General features: G+C 35.4%; 1 protein-coding gene across 10 annotated transcripts in view; it reads right to left on the minus strand.

Moving 5' to 3' along the window:
* Positions 1 to 14,375, minus strand: part of unc13c (unc-13 homolog C (C. elegans)) — a 328,781-nt gene that overhangs the window by 35,738 nt on the left and 278,668 nt on the right. For all 10 annotated transcript variants that reach the window (NM_001441457.1, NM_001441456.1, XM_087291368.1 and 7 more), the window contains 3 exon segments: positions 7,551 to 7,674; positions 9,853 to 9,993; positions 12,598 to 12,686. In NM_001441457.1, coding sequence (NP_001428386.1) covers positions 7,551 to 7,674; positions 9,853 to 9,993; positions 12,598 to 12,686 — 354 coding nt within the window.

Consider the following 14,375-nt stretch of genomic DNA (forward strand, 5'->3'; position numbering starts at 1 on the left):
CTCTGCCTTGGTGAATCCTGGCATGAGCTAAATATGTGTACTTTACCTGGCTATACATATCTCGAGCAGCCTCGCTCCATCGGACAGGGTGCTGACTTGGCTGTTGTTTTCCGATCAGATGTGACTGTAACGCTGCCTTTCTTCCCCATCTTTGAATGTTTGGTGTTTAAATTATCTGGTCCATCCTCAGTTTTGATTTTAAATATCTATTGTCCACCCAAACTTAATAATTTTCTGAGTTGTTGATGCTTGTTGAGCGCCCACTGCTCTGCTATTCTCCCAACGGGTGATCTGAATATTTATGTTTACAATGTGGACTGTGCCTAGCTACATGTTTTATGGACACTTTAAGCCTAGTTCACACTACAGGATTTTAAACATCAGCAGATCTCTGTGCCGTTCACACTACATGACTTGACTTTGTGTCTTTTAATCGCTACGTGACACTACGTGAATGATCCACAAGAGGGGGGTCACACACTACATGATCTGACAACATCTCATTCCCCATCAGCTCATTCAAGCTACCAAATCACAGCCAATGAAAATTTGAGGGAGGAGTCCTCAGAAAAAGCTGAACACTATTGGCTGCTTGTGTGCTGATGACATCACTGACAGCGTTTCAAGCTTTGGAGAAAGCATTTAAGGGGAGCTCGGCCAAGATGGCGGAGAGATAGGAGGTGTTGCTGAAGTCTCGTCAGGAAAACTTGAGGTTGGAGCATAAAACAACCAGTAACGCATAAATTAATACTTATGGATAAACATATATTTAAGACTGTTATTTAAGACGTTACTTCGAGTTGAGTTTATGGGCAGAAGAAAAAACAAGCAAGCACAAGTTGCTCACGTGTCATCTAAGTCAAGGATGGATCCTGATCAAAGCGAATGTACCCTGAAGCCTGCACTTTCGGAGGATGAACAAGACTTAGCGACAGGGGAAAAGTCAACGAACGAATGGTTTAACGTTCGGCCCAAAATGAGCGATGTCCTGGCAACTCCGTTGCCCGACACCCCAATAAAACCCAGCTCAAAAAAGTCAAAACGTGAAGGCATGGATAGTGACAACACATCCGCTGCAATTTTGGCCGCCATTCAAGATCTTGCTGGTAAATATGATAAGATGTTCGAAAAGATTGCGTCAATTGACCAAACAACTGCCGTTACTGCAAAACAGATTGAAAACTTGTCCTCGACCGTGCATCAGCTTGTAGCCGAAGTGTCCACTCACAAGGAAGCCCTTCAGGTTGTGAACACGGAGATTCTCGAGCTAAAACAGGTGAACGCAACTTTAAAAGAAGAAGTGGGAGTGTGCAAACGGTACAGTTGGAGGTGGACACTGAAACTACACGGGGTACAAGAGAAACCGGGAGAGGATGTTCGTAGTGTTGTGATCAATATCCTGAGCAAGGTGGTACCTGGTATCAGTGACAGAATGGATGATGCAGTGGATATCGCCCATCGTCTCGGCCCGCAGAGAAAAGATGGTTCGTGGAGATCCATAATTATTTTGTTTGCTCTTCGACGCTTCCGAGACATTGTGTGGCAGTCAGCTAGAGGATGTACTTTTCTGCGCGATAACAAGCTGCGATTCACAGAGGCATTGTGTCCAGATGACAGAGTGGCAAGAGAGAAACTTTGGCCCTTGATCAAGAAGGCCAGAGAAGATGGAAAGAAGGCTTCCTTTCGCGGATCTTTTGCTTTAATTGACGGGAAGAGATATGACTATGCCGATGTTAAGTAGGCAAATAACACGGGTAATTCTGCGTTTTTTCCCGCGGTCAGGTCGGAGTTAAACGATATTTAGCCAGATATTTATCTGGTTCATATTTAGCCAGAGTTTGATTTTTCAAAGGATTTAATTCCTAATTTATGTTAAATGCTTGCTGTGACTGGTATGCCAAGATAAAAAAAAAAAAAAAAAAACGTTAATTTACCTATATTTAAATTCTGACATTTTTCTTGGCTCTGTCTAGAATATCCTTATAAAGAGTTATATAAAGATCTTTAATTTTGTTATATTTAAAAAGATGTTTTCTTTTGTCCTAAAGAATTGTCATAGAGGTTATTTTGTTTATTCTATGACTTAGTTGGTTGTTGTTCCTCCCTTCGAGGTAAGGTTTCTACAGTTTCTTCAGTCGTTGGTTTATACATTTATTCTTTGTTTATTCGTTATGGACTTTAAATTTAATTCATTTTCTGTTATGTCTTTGAATGTTAGAGGAATGCGAGATATGGTAAAGAGGAAAGCAATTTTTTTATTTTGTAAAAGCTGCGAATCTGATTTAATATTTCTCCAAGAAACACATTCTTGTGAATCTGATGTAAAATTCTGGAAGAATCAGTGGGGAAATTTAATTTATTCTAGCCATGGCTCCAATCACTCAGCTGGAGTTTCAATCCTTTTGCATAAATTTAAGGGGCAGATTCTTGAGACTGCAATATCTAACGAAGGTAGATGGATAATTATGGCACTAAAGCAGGATAATTCTATATTTGTTGTTTGTAATTTATATGGATATAATTCTTTTTCTGCTAACAAAACATTATTTTCTCATATTACTCAAAAAATTATTGAAATGCAAATTAAATACCCAGATTCTTTCCTAATTTTAGGCGGTGATTTTAATGAATGTTTGGATAACACATTGGACAGATTTCCTCCTAGAAGCAATGAAGCTCTTCATGTGAATTCTAATAACATCTTATCAATATGTTCATCTCTCTCTCTTACAGATCCTTGGCGCTTTTTTCACCCTGACACGCAAGACTTTACTTGGTCAAATAGTAATTTGACTTTAAAATCTAGAATTGATTTCTTTTTATTATCTTCATCAGCCTTACAATTTGTTAAAGATGTAAATCACTCATTTGCACCCCTCACTGATCACAATCAAATAATATTGAAATTAGGTTGTTATAAGGAGAATCCAAAGTTACGTGGTTATTGGAAATTTAATAACTGTCTATTAAAAGATGACGTTTTCAATAACAATACAAAAGAGTTAATTAAGAATATATTGTTAGATAAAATGCTAATTGGGTACAAGAATAAATGGGAATTTTTTAAGTACAGAGTCAGACAGATAGCAATAAAAAGAAGTAAAGAACTGAAAAATTTAAAAAATAAAAAAATAACAGAACAGATTAATAGAATAAATACTTTACTAACAGGTAACTTGTCTGAAAAAGAGAAAATAGAATTAAAGGAATTGCATCTACAAATTAATCAAGCTTATCTAGATATTGCGAGAGGTGCATTTGTTAGGTCCAGGGCTAAATGGCTGGAGGAGGGAGAGGCGAACTCTAGCTATTTTTTTGCATTGGAAAAAAGGAACTGTAAGAGAAATTCTTTGACTTCTCTCAATATCAATGGTGTTAAATGCACTGATCCTAAATTAATATCTAACTTTGTTACAGATTTTTACCAAAACATTTACACTTCTGCTTTTGACAAACATTGTAGTGATCATTATGTAAATAAAATTAAAACTTGCGTTCCAGTTATTGATCCTGAGTTCAAAACCTTTTGTGATTCCAATTTGACCTTGGAGGAAATTCAAGTAGCTCTTTATTCCATGAAGAAAGGCAAATCCCCGGGCAATGATGGATTAACCGTCGAGTTTTATATGCACTTTTGGGAACTAATTAAAGACCCATTGCTTTCTATGTATGATGAATGCATTGATCTAAAGGACATGACAACGTCAATGAAACAAGGTGTTATCTGCCTTATTCCCAAACCAGACAAGGACACCAATTTAATAGATAATTGGCGTCCAATCACGCTTCTCACTGTTGATTACAAAATTTTAGCCTTAATTTTTGCTAACAGATTAAAAACGAAAATTAATCAGCTGGTTGCTGAGACACAGTCTGGATTTGTAAAAGGTAGACATATCAGTAATAATATAAGACTTGCTTTGGACCTTTTGGATTATGCTGACTTCATACATTCTAAAGCTATGATTCTTTTCCTTGACTTTTATAAAGCATTTGACACACTTGAACACGGATTTCTTTTGCAGACCTTAAAGTTATTTGGTTTTGGTGACTTTTTTGTCAATGCTATTGAAATGCTTTATAGTGATATTAGTAGCTCTGTTTTAATTAGCTTCAACACCTCTAAAAGATTTTCTATTAACCGCGGTGTGAGACAAGGTTGCCCTATCTCACCCTTTTTATTTATTTTAGTAACAGAATTGCTATCGCTAAATATTATATATGAACGTAACTTAGAAGGTATATCTATTTTTGATAGAGAAATTAAAATCTCCCAGTTAGCCGATGACACTGCCTTATTTTTAAAAGATAAATGTCAGTTGTCCAAGGCTATAAGTATAATTGAGGAATTTTCATGTGCTTCTGGATTGAAATTGAATATGTCCAAATGTGAAATTATGATGATTCATGAAACTAATGATTCCTCATTAAATGGTATTTTAGTAAAAGAGACTGTAAAGTATCTGGGTATTTATTTAACAAAAAATTTTGCCACTAGACAACAGCTTAACTTTTCTGGTAGACTTAAAAAAACTCATAGCATTTTTAATCTTTGGCTACAAAGAGACCTTTCCCTTTATGGGAGGGTTCTTTTGACTAAAGCAGAAGGTTTGTCTCGTTTGGTATACCCTTCACTTTCTCTCTCTGTTAATATCCCTACTGCTAAAGAAGTTAACAAAATATTTTTAAACTTTATTTGGAAAAATAAATCCCATAAACTTAAGAAAACAGTTCTAGCAAATAGTAGAAAAGAGGGCGGACTTGAAGTGATTGACTTTGAGGACATAGTAAACACTTTTAGAATAAATTGGATTAAAAGATGCTTAAAAGACCCCAACTCTATATGGTTTTTTATTCCAAACTCTATTTTCACAAAAATTGGAGGTCTTCCTTTTATTTTAAAATGTAATTATCTACCAAATAAATTGCCAATTGCACTGTCAAAATTTCACCAGCAGGTCCTTCTTTCCTGGAAATTGTGTTATTCCCACAATTTCTCACCACATAAATGCTTTTTATGGAACAACTCTGATATTAGAATTAGAAATAAATCTATTTTTCTATCTACATGGTTTAACCGAAATATAATTGGAATTCTCTCAATTTTTGATAAGTCCGGCAACTTTTTGTCTTATGAACAATTTATGTCTAATAATAATTTTCCATTACCTTTTAAAGAATTTAATGCTGTGCAAAAAGCAATTCCGTTAGGCCTAATTCAACTTATAAAATCTCATTTAATGTTTAATGAAAATGTTATTAAAGAACCAGAGCTGATTTTAAATGGAATTAGTCTATTTGACAACAAATGTAATAATAAATATATTCGACAAATTTTTCAAAATAAAAAATATAATGTTCCTAAAGGCAAATTTTACTGGGCATCCTTCCTTGACACAACAGACTGGAAAAAAGCCTGGCTATTACCTCATAAGTACTGCATTTCCAATAAAACAAAAGAGGTTCATTTCAAAATTCTTCATAAAATATACCCAGTAAACGGTACTTTGGCAAAGTATTTGGAGATTGACAGTTTATGCACATTTTGTAAGAGTGAAGACGAAACGCTGATTCACATATTTTTTCAATGTGAAAGTACAAAAAACTTTTGGAAAAACTTATATCTCCATATAGGTAACCACATTGCTTCTTCCAGACCCTTTCATCTTCAGGATGTCGTTTGTTATTATGGAGGTGGGGATGATGTATCAGAGAATTACATTATTGACTTTTTTATTTTGTATGGAAAATATTTTATACATAAACAAAAATTCTCCTGTTCGCAGCCTTCTTTTTCACATTTTTTAATAGAAATTGATGTTTTTATTAAATCTCTTAGATTAGTTAATAATAAGAAAAGTGATAGATTTTTAGTTCTCTATGATAAATATTTTGGAAACAGCACGGATACATAAGTCCTCCTTTCCTCTTGCTGTATTTGTATTATGTATATGTTTAATTTTATTTATTTATTTATTTTTTCTCCCTTTTGTTTCTTTTTTTATTTAATTTTTTAAAGTTTATATTGTTTATCCTGATCTGTTATTGTCATTGTGTTCTTTTGTGTAAATTGTTGAATTTTGTATGTTTGTTATTGAGGTCAATAAAAAAAAAAAAAAAAAAAAAAAAAAAAAAAGAAAGCATTTAAAAACATCGTCAAATCAGCTGATTTATCAGCGGTTAATCACTCATCTGCAAGGTTCCAGTGGATAGATACACAGAGAGTTTTTAATTTTTGTAATTGTATAACTCTTTGAAATAAAACTAACATATTTATAACACCCTGCTGTTTTCTAACTATCAGTGTATTTCTTTCTGACATTGTTATTTTTTTATTACAAAACAGTAAAGAACTGAGCATTTCTGCCTTAAATTACCATATTGGTCAAAATGACTGCATGCATGTCTGATACTTTTCGCTGTGACTTTAAATATGTGTGCATTTTCTTGCCTAGCAATTTCCTGCTAACATAAACAAAACTTTCTGATGGCAAAAAAAATCAATTTACTTCAGATATCTTTCAAAACAGCATATTCTGTGTTGTTAAATAGCTCCTGTTTGAAAGTGAAAATGAAAGCCAAGACCTTTGCATGTTCTAGTATCTTAACTACATATTTATAGGCTGTATTACCAAAAAAAAAGATTATATTTTTAAGGTAATGGTGTCATTAAATATGATGCCAGACATTCAAAGCTTAATTTTAATATCTCAATAATAGCTTTGAATGTAAATATGTTGTGACAATATGGTGTTTTATATGAGAACGGTCAGAATGAGCAGTATGGTAATTCTAATAGTTACAGAAGTCTAGTTCCACTGTTAATATAGCCTACTCTCATGTCTGTGCTAACGCATAATGAAGAGAGTGCACCGATGCCCATTCTGACCAATCACAGATGTTTCTGCTGAGCTCCTGAACACACAGGCATTCAGCTCATGCTGATATGCTCTCTCATTGGCTGCAGCTCGTCACTACATCTGACCACACGTGGGGTTGAGTCGGCCGACTGCTCTGGAATATTTAGCATGCTAAATATTGGATTTCCGTCTGCGAGGTGACGGCGAAGCGTCAGCGAGCCTTGTTGATGCGTTGTTCAGTAGTTCACACATAAAGAGCGGCGAACGCCGTGCACCCGCAGATTTCTTCCCGATCACAGCCCGATCTGTCGGCGAGCTTATTAACTTCCAAATCAGGCTTAAATCAGGGTTAAAATCCTGTAGTGTGAACCAGGCTTTAGACTGTTTTAACTTCTGGCTTGTATGCCTTGTGCTTTGGGTCTAAAAAAAACGCACTAAAAATAAAATGTATTATTATTATTATGGTTTAACATAATATTGACCTTAAAATGGTTAAAAAAAAAATTCAAACTGCTTTTATTTGAGCCGAAATAAAACAGTCTATCTCCAGAAGAAAAATATTATAGCAAATACTGTGACAAATGTCTTGCACTGTTAAACGTCATTTGGGAGATGTTTGAAAAAGAAAAGGAGGGCGAATAATTTTGACTTCAACTGTATGTTGTGTTACTATGAACTTGTTTCTCTCACCGTCTGGTCTGAAAGCGGTGGGAGGACGATCTGCCGCTCGATAGTGTTTAGCACAATCTTCCAGAGCTCCTTCAGGACCCGTTTGAGCACCGTCTTCTCACAGATCTTAGCGAACAGCATGAGACTGTTGAAGAGAAGAGAGTAGTGAATATCCATCCAAATATCCACATATTAGTGCAGTAAATATCCAATTAGATGCACAAAACTGGAATATGGGAGAAAATATTTGCGAATGAAGCAGCATTTCCATCCAACAAGTTTAAGGGAAGAAATTGGTCACTTCCTGATAAACTGAAGAAAATATTAGACAGAGAAATGTAGTTTAGTGCGTTGTGATGTTTTTTCTTCTATAATAATAGAGTCAAAAAAACTAAGCCAAAACAGAATCAACGCATGTGGTGGCTTTTGGAGACGTGAGACTCACTTTGGGAGTGCAGACAGATTAAGACAGTTCTGGAGGGAATAATAATAGAATAATGCTAAAACTGAAGCACTGTGATGACAGACTTTAGCTGAGGGCTTTTAGAAATGAGCAAAACAACATTTCAGATGTTTTACAATGTGCTGGAAACATTGCAAAGTCCATTAATGTGTCTCATCACACACATTTATATCTGATCAGCGTCTGTTAAAACTAAGTCATTTGACATTATTTATGCACATGCTGGAATTTAAATGTGTTCGCATTGTAGTTTCTGCAACAATTTTCTTATCGAATAAAACGTTTAACCTACTCAGTTGTGCACAAACATCTTTTAAAAGGTATGCACATCTTTTGAAAATCTTTTTTCTTTAAAATGTTGATAATTTATTTGACAAAAATATCAAAAACATTAAACTAGACACTTCTTTAGAAATTCTTGTTCAATGCAATTTGGAGATTGCACAGAACACATGTCATTCTAGTATACAATTAACAGAAATCCCACAGGTTTTAAAAAATCGAAACGATTTTCTTTACTTTTCTTTCAATTGGCATTTCTTTTGTGTTGCACCACCGTATTGCAACCCAGTAAAAACCCATACATATCTATTTTTACTTTCCCAAAAGCCAATAAAAAAGCTCAACATCAGAGAAATAAAAAAATAATAATAATAATAATAATAATAATAATAATAATAATAATAATAATAATAAAGTCAACATTAACTGGAAGCAGGTTTTGTCATATTGTGATCCAGTTCTTATAAAAATGGAATATTAAATGAGAAAGCTTTGGGCGTGGCTTGTTTTTTCTACTGCAATCTGATTGGATGTAGTAAAGTAGGCATTTCAGTCAGAAAGATGGGGAAAGGGGTTTTAGAAGAGTTATTACAACCTAACAGACTCCTCCTCCATTTCTGTTTGTTGACAACACTGACAGCTGGAGGGGTGTGGTTAAGTATGCTAGCCACGCCCAACACCTCAAACAGACACAATTTGAGAATTAAACTGAAAGCAGGAAGTGCATTTTCAGATTTTAATTAAAGGGCAAACTATTGTTTTTTTCTTAATGACATGCACAGATGAATTGTTCACCACATAACTAGCACTGTGAGCTGACAAAATCAATAAGGACAGTTTTGATTTAGTTTTTTTTTTAAGTCCTTGGTGATCCTCTGACACTGATTCAAGAGTTCACACTTAGCTGATAATCAATAAAGCGTATTCGGCATGCTGTCCCGGGAGAGAGCCCTGAGCTTTTAATATCCTCGAGCCCGGGGCTCCCTCCCGTTAGAAGGGCGAGAGGGGAGTTCGAGCTCAGTATGTCTCGAGAACTCCCCTGCTTCTCCCAGTGTAAGAAGTGTAGGTTGTCTTAGGTGATAATTTGGTTTAGTCGATTGGCTATTGTTTATGTTATTGGACGGTGGGAGGAAACTGGGGAACCCCGCGCGAACACAGGGAGAACATGTAAACTCCGCATAGACACAGCAACCAGCCCGACAGGAGGCTGGACCAGCGGTGTTCTTGCTGTGAGGCAACAGTGCTAGCCACTGGGCCACCGTATTGCCCTATCGGAAAAAGGGGGGAAGTAAGGGTGGAAGGGGGGAAGCTTCAAGACGAAAATAACTGAAGTGAAAAACTCTGGCTATTTATAATGCTTCCGTAATCATCTAATAGGGCAGATTACGGAGCTAATGAGGAGCCAGCCGTGTTGATCATAAGCACGTGAACCTCTCGAAATTAGTTTATGAATAAACCACACACAGTATTTTCTCAGGGGTGCTGTAGGAATTCAATATTCCAAATTGCACATTAAAATAGGTGGATAGAAACAGCTATTGAGACCTTCAGACTTTTTTTTAAGTTTTATTTTATTACTTCTTGTCCAGCAGGTCCATCAGGGGTCTCAGCACAGTCTCTGCATCCATGGCTGCGTTGCTCTTGTTTCCTGCGTTTCCCTTCATCTGCACCAACTCCTGGTTCATCTGCTTCACACAGTCCTCGATCACCGGCTTAAAGCTGAGGATTCACACCGTTCACAACAACATCAACTTTACGAGGATTTAATTTGAACATCTAACTATGTGTTTAACTTAAACACATAGTCAAAACGCTACTGAAGGGATATTATATTGCTCGCACCACTTTCTACAATATTCATTCATTCATTTTCTAGTCGGCTTAGTCCCTTTATTAATCTGGGGTCGCCACAGCGGAATGAACCGCCAACTTATCCAGCAAGTTTTTACGCAGCGGATGCCCTTCCAGCCACAACCCATGTCAGGGAAACATACACACATACACACACACACTACGGACAATTTAGCCTACCCAATTCACCTGTAACGCATGTGTTTGGACTGTGGGGGAAACTGGAGCACCCGGGGGAAACCCACGCGAACGCAGGGAGAACATGCAAACTCCACACAGAAAGGTCAACTGAGCTGAGGATTGAACCAGCGACCCAGCGACCTTCTTGCTGTGAGGCGAACGTGCTACCCACTGCTACAGCTCAAATTTTGTACAATAGGCAGTGAAATGCTTATACAACTGCATGAGACTTAAAAAAAAACTTAAAAAATTATATAAACAAGAATCTATTCTATAGAATATAATATTATTCTTAAAATAGTTATAGCTATACAAAATACTAAGAGTATAAAACTATTATTTATAGATCTATTTGAAACTATATGGATAATATAGCTATAGAAAAAAATATAAAAGCTACTATTTAATTTTTAATTAATAATATAAATTTAATATTTAATATTTAATATTTAATTAATATTTAAAGCTAATATATTAAAGCTTGTAAAAGCTGTGAAAACACACAGAAAACATAGACGTGTTTCTAACAAAGTATCTGGTGCATAAAGAGAGGAATATCTGACATTATGGAATACAATAATTACTCTTAAATGTATTTTAGTTTTAATTTAAACATAATTATTACATATTTTATTGTTGTTTATTTTATAGCAAGAATTTAATTATTTTGTTGGTTAACAATATATGCATAAACCAGCCTGATCTCACAAGAAAACATAAGTATTTTACGTTTTGTCAGTTTAGGCTAATTCGTACAAATTCATACGAGTTCAGTTGTATGTAAATGTACAATTTAAAAAAGGAGGCGTGGCACCCAAGCCCGCCCCTAAACCCAACCGTCATTGGGCGATGAGCAAATCATACTAAATTGTACGAATTTGATCGTATGAATTGAAACGAATTAGCCACTAAATCAAAAAGATACGAATTGCTGTGCGATTGCGTTGGCATAAACATATATAATGTATTTTTTATTGCTGCTCAAATTTAATCTAATTTAATATTAATAATCACACAAAACTTACAATAAATAGTTAAATTAAATTCTTTTATATGCATATGCATGTCTATATATGTTTAATGCACAGATGGAAATCAACATAACATTAATGAAAACTCAGTAAAATATTTAAAATATCATATTTTATTTATATTGAGGGATTCGGATTTCTGTTTTCCAGTCCATCTCATCATGGACCAACGTTTATCCTTTTCATCATCCTGTTTCTCAGTATTCAACTGTGAATTGATTTTAATTAATGGATAAGTTAACATATTGCTTAATATAAGAATGTTCAGTGCATTTGCCGGTCTCTTTATAACTATTTTCAGAAGCCACCAAACTAGGTCAGAGGTCACGGAGACCTTGAGTGGAACTGAGGACTGGAAGCAACTGTTTCTATTGTTATTTCTAGCAGTTGATACTATCTAAAATGTCTAAAGTGATTTAGTTATTTTTACGGTTAAATCTTTTAAAGGGATTCTACTTTTTATTCAAGATAGACTTGTTGTAGTAAGGATAAAACTGCCTGAATGTAGATAATTCTGGTTTTTAACCAGTTTCAATAAAGACGGCTGAGAGTACACTCAGCCTTGGATAAGAAACAGATTATACTTTAAGTGTGTGTGTGTTCTATTTGATTGTTGATCCGTTTCACAGGTCTGGAGTCAGCTCTAATCAGTCTGAAGGGATGTCTGACGTTTATGCTTAAGATAAGGTTCAGAATTGTACGCACGAACCCCACGTAGAAAATGTTCCAGTCTATCTGTGTTTTAACCAATCAGGTTAGGACACCTCTATGTGTGACGTAGTTAATGACGTTGTGAGAGTATGATTGTTATTGATTGGTGATTGTGAGCAGAGCGGCCAAGGAACTCATTGCGAGTGTTGAAGCTGGCTTCTGCTGATTTAACTGCAAACTATCTTCAGTAAACTTGATTTATTTATTTAAATCTCTGACTCCGGCTCTTCTTCATCTACCAGACTGGTCATTCTTTGGGTTAATCTGTAAACAATCCCTACAATATATTTATAAACTAATCAGAATGAATAAATAATAAATAAATAAACCAAATAGATCACTCTAGCTAATCTTTGGCTATCTTTTTTTTTTTATCACAGAAGCCAAAGAAAACATGTTAAGTTTTGCTTTTGCATCTAAACACTTTCTCTGCTGACATAATCAGAGCTGTGAATCCCCTATATTATAGCCTAACATTTCAGAATTGAATCAAATGGATGTAAATAAAAACATTAGATGAGTTCTGTGGTGCGTAAGTGTGTGTGTTGACCTGGAGCCGAAGACGGCGCTGAGCTCGTCCAGAACGGTGTTGAGTTTATTCTGCAGCTCCTTCAGCAGCTCGCTGGCCTCTGCGTCAAGCTGCACACACACACACACACACACACACACACACACACACACACACACACACACAAACACAAACACAAACACACACACACACACACACACACACACACACGAGTATTAGGAGCAATGCATATATTTTAGATATTGATATACCAGAAGCCGGTCAAAAAAAGAAACAAACACAACATTTTTCTAACAATCAACCAATGATAGCATAAAGACCGGCTTCTGATGACTGTCAGACACACTCTCAATTGCATGTTAAGCTGAGGAAAAGTAAATACGGACATACATTTAAAAATAAACGCTTGAAAGAGGGCGGAAAAAGAATCGCCTTTCAGTTTATAGTTTTCTTATCCCTCTACATTTGTGTAATTTATTTAGTTATTTATCTGCCCGCACTATTGATTACTTGATTACATTATATTTTTAAATGGAGGAATTTGTGGATATAAACTATATATTATTTGTTTATTTGTTTATTGTTTTTGCGAGTTTTGTCCTCCCTAGTGGGACAGTAGTTGAGAAGCACTCTTCAGATCAGCTGTGTGTTCTGCAGTGTCAGACTGAACTGTGAGTGTGTGTGCGTGCTTATGGTTTCCGGAAAGCAAAAACTGTCAGATCCATCAGTGAAGGAGCTTCACTCTCATCAGCTTAATGGAAAACACACAGACAAGCAGACCCTTACACTCAACAATACAAGATCATCCTGACACCTACACAGTCTTTTTCCATCCAATTACCCAGCAAGCTAGTTAGATTTAGGTCATGACGTCAGGTGACCAAAATCCCATGTATAGTAAGCATTTAAGGACGTTATTTTGACGTGATTTTGATATTTAGGTTGATTTTGGATTGTATTGAAAAGTGACCAAAATCCAACGTCTGATAGATGTCATAGTGGTAACGTCCACACAACATAATGTGTAACATGATTAGACGTTGATATTTGGTTGATTTTAGGTTGGACATTGACGTTGGATTCAGACATTGGGTTCTGTTGTCAACCCAATTTTCATATACAAACAAAATCCAACGTCCCCACAATGTTGGGGTACAACGTCAATATGACGTCATGTGCCGGCAGGGTGCATATATATATATATATATTCATATGTACATACATACATACTTAACACTAATTTGGGCTCAGTAATCTTGATTGATGCTTATTTACTGTTGGTTTGCCTTTTATAAACTAGCTTTATGCAGTTTTATATATATAAAAAACATGTTAAATATGAATTCCTGTCATTTAACACACATTTCAGGATTTTTATACTTATCAGAGGTGCAAAGCAAAATATGGCATTTTAAAAATATTAAATCAAGCACAAACAAACATTCGTTTTTACTAAAGACAAAGTGCCTCACATGGTCTCTGCATTTATTTAATGGGTTGTTTTCTTAACACATAAATGGCCGTGACTTTTTTTATGGGCGTTTTATGCAACCTTATGCACTCATCGGAACAAAAAACATGAATTTTTATGACTTACAAAACATTATATTGCAATCAATATCGGTGAACTAACCATATATGGATCCTCACCCAATAACCCTGACCCTAAAGGGATAGTTCAGCCAAACAATTACTTTACTCATTTCAAACCTGTAGATTCATCTAATGAACACAAAAGAAGATAATTTGAAGAAAGCTGAAAGACTGTTAGCATTGACTTCATTAGTATTCATTCTCCT

Source organism: Danio rerio, chromosome 18 (genome assembly GCF_052040795.2).
Source record: "Danio rerio strain M-AB ecotype USA chromosome 18, GRCz13ab, whole genome shotgun sequence".
NCBI lineage: Eukaryota > Metazoa > Chordata > Actinopteri > Cypriniformes > Danionidae > Danio > Danio rerio.